This window comes from Tupaia chinensis, unplaced genomic scaffold, assembly GCF_000334495.1.
Source record: "Tupaia chinensis unplaced genomic scaffold, TupChi_1.0 Scaffold145257_1, whole genome shotgun sequence".
Classification (NCBI taxonomy): domain Eukaryota; kingdom Metazoa; phylum Chordata; class Mammalia; order Scandentia; family Tupaiidae; genus Tupaia; species Tupaia belangeri.
Genome location: NW_006205117.1, coordinates 2,672,984 through 2,679,919, shown reverse-complemented (window position 1 = coordinate 2,679,919; position 6,936 = coordinate 2,672,984). Strand labels below are relative to the sequence as shown.

The following is a 6,936-nucleotide window of genomic DNA, read 5'->3' as shown; positions in this document are numbered from 1 at the left end:
TGCTGACCTTCAGGTTACCTAAAAAGCCTTTTTTTATTGCATTTGGAATTTGTTTTTAATGACATAAATGTACAGAATTTAATTTTTAAATAATAGAGGCCATGTTATCATCTTTTTTCCTTCTATATTACCATAGTTAATTTTTTTCTTAATTCCTACATTTTATTTCACTTGTTTAAAAGCAGAATTGTTAAAATGAACATTTTTCAGCCTGACTAATGTTTAGATTTATAATCTATTATTTACTTTTGTGAAAATAAAGTTATTGTTGGTTCCAAACACAGAGACACCATTCAGTTACAGTCCCTTTATAATGTGCCATTCCTCCCCACCACCATTCTTCAACATATGTGTCCTGGGTCCACATGCTCCTGTTTCTGTTACTCAAGTTCAGTAACACAGTACTTTCCACATAGTCTCTTTCCAGTCACTCTCTTCAAGCATTTGATAGGCTTTTAAAGTACTTTCTTTAATCTAAATTGTTTATCCTTGTATTACAGGTTTTCATCATGTGCAAAACTAAAATGAATTAAGAGTTGATGAAACATACTCTGAATACTAGAAGGGTAATTTGTGTAGATGATTCCTCTGTTTAGTATTGGTCGTATAATTTATATAGTTGCCTAATGTCACAACCTCTTTTTCTCATTTAAACGTTTAGCTTAGAGATTTCCTTGATTAAGAAAAATGAAGGACTGACCTGGCCAGAAGTAGTAGTCGGTGATAAGCGAGGGGAGCTTGTAAGAGACTCTGCCCAGTGTGCTGCAATAGCTGAGCGCTTGATGCATTTGACCTCTGAAGAACTGGTAAGCAGTTGCAATAGTGGTGGGGCTTTCCCAAGGGCTATGTGCTAGGTGAGGATTATGTCATGTCTTTCAAGCATCATTTTGCCTTTCCAAACAGGACAGACACAAATCAGGTACTACTGACCTGACTGACGTTTGACTATGGCTGAATGTTCTGTTGTTCACTTCTTACCATATATGAATACCGCCATGTGTTTCTTACTAATGGGGATACGTTCTGAGAAATACATCATTAGGCAATTTCATTCTTGTGTGAATATCACAGAGGGTACTTACACATATCTAGATTGTATAGGCTACTGCTCACCTAGGTTACATGGTATAACCTTTGGTAATCTGGGGGGAAGGGCTACTGTCATCTATGCATATATGTATGTATCACTCTCTACATATATTCTCCTTTGAAAGAAACAATGGGTCACTGCTTGTAGAGGCAAAATTTACAGTTTTACAGTTTATTCTCTAATAATCTACTTCTCATCATTGTAATTTTCTAGGTGATTTTTAGAATATGTATTACAGGGGCCAATAGGTGACATGGAGCTTAAGGCACTGGATGTCATATGGCTGGGTCTTGGATCTGGTGGCTTAAAAATCACACTGGGTGCTTATGTGTGTGTGCTCAAGATTGGAGTGGAGGATGGAAGAAAAGGGATTGCAGCATGGCTATCCCCCTTGGGGAGTGATTACTTACTTTCCCTCCTCTCTCTCTCTCTCTCTCTCTCTCTCTGGCAAGTGCATGCTCTCTATAGCAAAAACTTTAAAAAAAAAAAGTACAGTTGTTTGTGAATGATAAAGTACAATAATAGTGACAATGCACTACTCATTTTTTTTTTTTTTTTGGAGAGGTTTTTGCTATAGGGCGTGTGCGCTCGCCAGACAGAGAGACAGAAAGCGAGAAATCACCCCTCCAGGGGGGATGGCCATGCCGCAATCCCTTCTCCTCCATTCTCCTCTCGGGATCTTGGGCACGCACGCACATGCGCCCGGCGTGAGTTTAAGCCACCGGGTCCGGGACTCAAACTGCGGTCGACTACGTGGGAGTCCAGCGACAGCCATTATGCCAACTGCTGGTCCCCTTTCATTTTTGAAGTTAAATATGTTTCCACTCTAATGACTGATAAAATCTTGTTAAGAATTTGAACAGAGACCAGCAGGTGACGTGCTGAATGAGGCACTGGAGTCCCATGTGACCAACCGCAGTTTTGAGTCCCAGATCTGTTGGCTTGCTTTTCCTCTTTCTCTCTGTCTGTCTCTGTCTCTCTATCTTCTCCACCCTCTGCTTGGAATTTTGGGATTTTCCCCATCTACACAGACATGTGTCTCATGTAATCCTCAAGCTGTAGGGTCTGGGACTTGAACTATACAGCCCTGACTACCACAGTACTGACTGGCCCTTTTTTTTTCCTTCTATTTTTGAAGGTAATAATTTAGATGGTTGACTTTTTAATTTTCTTTTCATTTCTAATGAAAACATTTAATGTTATATACTTCCTTCTAAATACTACTTTAGCTACATTCTTCAATTTTTCAGGCTATCTTCTGAATGCCATTAGGGATTGATTGTGAAGCTGGTCTTTTGTCTTTCTGGTAGCTGATTTGTACTTTGTTTACTCTTAGGGCAAAACTTTTCTTGTATCTCAACTGATAACCTAGGATGTTCACTAGGGCTTCTTCCCCTGTGTGAATGCTGAACTCTTCATTTTCGTATCCCAAGCATTTTGATAAAGCCCAAACTTAGCTGTGTGACTCCTTATTTGCTGCTTCCCACTTACCGTTTTAAACTCAGCTTGGAAATCAGTAGATGGTCTTAGAAAGCAGCATTGAGTGTTTGGCTCTCTTCTATGCTATTCTTTTTCTCTCTTTGATCTTGTTTTGTTAAATACTACCTGCCTGAACTTTAAATTTTTCTGTCTTCTCTAACATGGATAATTAGAAAGGGTAAGGAGGGAAGAATGTGGAAGGTGCCCTGTATGTTCTGCCGGACATTCCCTTGAATCACTGTGACAGAATGGCTCCCACTAACCAGGAGGCTGCTGGAATTGCCCTTTAGCCAGCCACAGGAATCATAATTGTTCAAATCGATATTTAGACTACAACCAATCTTCCACAACTCGTAGCTCCTTATCCTGCCTGGAACATGGGCAGATTTTGATTATATAGATTCACCAGACCCATTTAGTTTCACAGATTCCCCCAGATCATTTTCTTAAATTCTCAGTAATATAGCTCTATATTTTGGCAAACTAGGTGTGTATACATTTGACCAGTTGTTGTAGAATTATATTTCTGGTACATGCAAGTGTATCTATAATGTATTGCTTAATGAGCTACTGTTATTCTGTGAGGATTTTAAGACCAGACAATGATCCTTGCCTTTAGCAGGAGAACATATTAAAATTCCTTTTTTTTTAAACATTGAATCATATATCTTTACAGCATACAGCATGGTTTTTCAAAGCATGCATGTGGTTCATGTCAGTAATGTAAAGATACTACTGTATACAACATTCTCAACAGATTAACTTTCCATTTTTGTGTCTGCTAAATGTTTTTTTTTTCCTGAGCCTCTCCCTCCCACTCTCTTAAAATAGCTTCTTTTAAGAGAGATTTTTGTTATAGTACATGTGCACTTGCCAGAGACGTAGAGACAGAAAGAGAAAAAGTAATAAATCACCCCCTAAGGGGTGGCCACACTTCAATCCCTTCTCCTCTGTTCTCCTCTCAGGATTTTGGGCATGCGCCCGGTGTGAGTTTTAAGCAATTGGGTCTGGAAGTTGAATCATGATCAGCCGTGTGGGAGTCTAGAACCTCAACCCATATAGCACATGCTGGCCCCTTAAAATTGCTTTTATGATTCCTGTTTATCCTTACTTTTAGCTTATTATTAACTATACCTCTGTGTTTCTGTTTAGGTGTGTGTGTGTGTGTGTGTGTGTGTGTGTGTATTTTTGTTGAGGGGTATGTATGTGTAATTCTGTTTAGAGGGGTGTGTGAGTATGTAGTTGTGCTTAGATGTGTGTGTGTGTGTGTGTGTGTGCGCGCGAGCGCACACGCGTATGTGTATACATTGTGTATCTTTAGAGGTTGTTCTAAAATTTACAATTTTTTCTTTTTTTAGGTTTTTGCCAAAGGGCACATACACTTACCAGAAAGAACAGAGAGAAATAGAAATGACAACTCACTCTCCCCAGGGGGACAGCCATTTATTCTCCATTTTCCTCTAGGAATTTTGGGCATGTACACACATTCCTAGCATTTTTAAGCCACTGAGTCTAGACCTCAAACTGCAGTCAGCCATGTGGGAGTCCAAAACTTGAACCACCACACCCCCTCCGGGCCCTACAGTGTACATATTTATTTAACTTATCATCATTTATCTTCAAAATTATATCACTTCACATGTAAGAACTCTGTACTTCTGCTCCTCTCTTTTTTTGTATTATAGTTGTTTGGCATAAACTTTATTTTTCTACGTGTTTATAGGCCTTATGGTTCATTATTTTAGCTTTAGTCAGTTAATCCTCTTTTAAAGAGGTTAAAAATGTGGGGGGAAGAGTGTCTTTCACTTACCAAACATTAGCCATTTCCTGTGTTCTATGTTCCTTTGTGTTGATTCAAAGTTTCATATGATGCAATTTATTTTTTTCTGGTTGAAGAACTTCATTCAGCATTCAAGTGTGCTGTTATTAAATTCTCCCAGCTTCTGGCTGTCTGTAAATATGTTTATCATGTATTCCTTTTTTCAAGTTATTTTTGGTACACATAAAATCAACTGCTTACAGGTTTTGTTTTTTTTTTTTTTTCCTTCAGAACTTCAGGTATACTCAGTTGTATTCTGGCTGACATAATTTCTGATGAGAAGTCAGCTGTCTTTTAATAATCCTTGCTCCTGAGTACATAATTTTTCTTCTTCCTGTACTTTTAGGATTTTCTCTTCATTCTACTTTTCAGAAATTTCATCATAATGTGACCTGCTATAATTTGATTTTATTTTTAAAGAAAAAGTTATGCTTGAGATTCTTTGAACTTGGATCTATGATTGTAATTCTTATCAAATTTGAAAAAATTTTCCGTATTTCTTGATAATTTTTTTATTTTAGTTTAAAGTATTTATATTTATTCTGTTTACAATCAGAATGGAACATCTCCTAAGTCATTAGTATCCTGAGGAGGAAAAATCAAACACAAAGCAAATGATTTTCCTGTCCTATCTCCTCCACGACACCGCTGAGGAAATTCCCACTTTACAGAGCTGTGGAAGTCCTTGCTAGTTCCGAAGGGTGGTAGGAACAACGTATTCATCTTAACAGTGGAACGGATGGTCCTTCGTTAAAGTCTTTCCCATTTTCCAAGTCTCTTTACCCCAAACCAGGAAGCAACAGGTACTGTCAGGGGTCCAAGGGTACCACCTGCATCCTACCAGTCTGCATGGCCTCTGAGCAGAAAGAAGCTTGACCAGGGTGGAGGACCAGAGGTCAGCTGTCTAGATCACTGTGGAGTCAACCATACAACTTTTTTAACATTAATTACAATCATAGATGTGCCCCTTTCTTGGTATTCTAATCCCACTGGAGACTTTTCATTAAGACCTTGTTCCTTTGCACACGTTTCAGGCACAACATATTGTCCTCCAGGTGCGGGGTTGGGAAACTGCAGGCTGGAAGGAGGAAGAGGGCATACACTCTCCCTTTTTGCTTCTCAGGAACCTAGGCTTGCCCAGCATGAACCTGCAGGTGAACCCAACCACCCGTGTTTGCAGGGAGTCTGCTCCTATGGATCACATACCACCTAACACCATAGACCTTTTGTGGGCATTCCACAGTCTCTGTTTCTTCTGACTCCATCTTCCCAGCCACAGATGCAGTTGTAGCCCAGGAGGCCAGCACAGCCTCTGGGGCAGAAGTTGTCACCTCAATTGTATTAACTCCCTCTAGGAGAGCTGCAGAGCTCTGTCTTCGGGGTTAGACGGAGCCTCTTCAGGTAGAGGAGCCATTTCCGAGGATTAGTCCTTTCAGAACACATCCCTTCCTGAGGACTTTCTGCAGATGCTTTTCCGCTGCCCATCTTTAATTTTCTTCATAATGATGACTCAATCCTGGCCTCTCTTGCTGTGGTAGGAATGTCCTTTTGATTCGAATAAGCATAGATACAGTCTCATATATGCATCTAATTTCTGGCCTTTGGAGCTGATCTTTAATTGTTGGCACCAAGTCCACAAGATGTCTTGGTGAAGCGAGTTGACTGGTGGCAGTTTAGAGGGCAATGGGGGAATTGGTATCTTTTTCTGAGGCTGTAGGCTGTCATTGCTTTGTGCTTTCTCCTTTGGACAGGAAGCTTCATCATCCTTCATAGATCTTATACGTTTTTTCCCCTTTGCTGAGGTTGCCAGTAAACCTGTAGATGTGCTTGGTTGACTGGAAGCCCACTGTTGCTTTTCAGCCTCAGACACTTGTTCACACTTAGAATTTCCATACTCTTCCCTTGACTTCTCTGTGGATTTCCACTCCTTGCTCTTTGCATGCTCCATACTCTGAAAGTAGATTGGGTTGATAAAGGAAAAATTCTTCTCACTTCCCAACCAGCCTGTGGCCCTCAATTGCTTTGGAAAGTGTCCTCCCATAATTTATTTTCATTCTTCCTGCCCTCTTCAAATAGACTCTTGGATACTGTTCTTTAGTATCCTAAAATTTAGGGTGGTTTTTTTTTTTTTTTTTTTTTTTGTCTTTATTCTTCAGTTTGGATGATCTTTATTTCTGTTTCAAGTTCTCTGGTGTTTTTATCTGCAATGTCTAATTAGCTGTCAATCTCAGTTTTTTTCTATTCCAAATACTGTATTTTCATACCTCAAAGTTTGGTTCTTTTTTATACCTTCCATCTCCCTCTGTTTTATATCTTCTATCTCCCTCTGTTTCTTCATGTTTTCCATGAAATCTTTGAGTATATAGAACATGTTTATTATACTTTTTTAAAATTTTTTTCTGCTGATTCTGTCATAATGTAATTTCTATATTTTTGTTGCTGATGTTTTTATTGTATGAGTTTGAAATTAGTTTTGAATTATTACTGTAAACTTAGCATTTTCAAGGATGAACAAATATATTCCCTTACTATTATTTGTTTTACTTAT

The 6,936-nt window shown here is 39.0% G+C and overlaps 1 protein-coding gene and 1 pseudogene across 2 annotated transcripts in view; one reads left to right on the top strand and one right to left on the bottom strand.

Annotated features, from left to right (window-relative positions):
• NUDCD1 (NudC domain containing 1) overlaps positions 1-6,936 on the top strand; it is a 64,060-nt gene that overhangs the window by 36,199 nt on the left and 20,925 nt on the right. For both annotated transcript variants that reach the window (XM_006167929.2, XM_006167928.2), the window contains exon 7: positions 662-806. In XM_006167929.2, coding sequence (XP_006167991.1) covers positions 662-806 — 145 coding nt within the window. The remainder of the gene's footprint in view (positions 1-661; positions 807-6,936) is intronic.
• Positions 5,271-6,444, bottom strand: LOC106733819 (developmental pluripotency-associated protein 4-like; annotated as a pseudogene).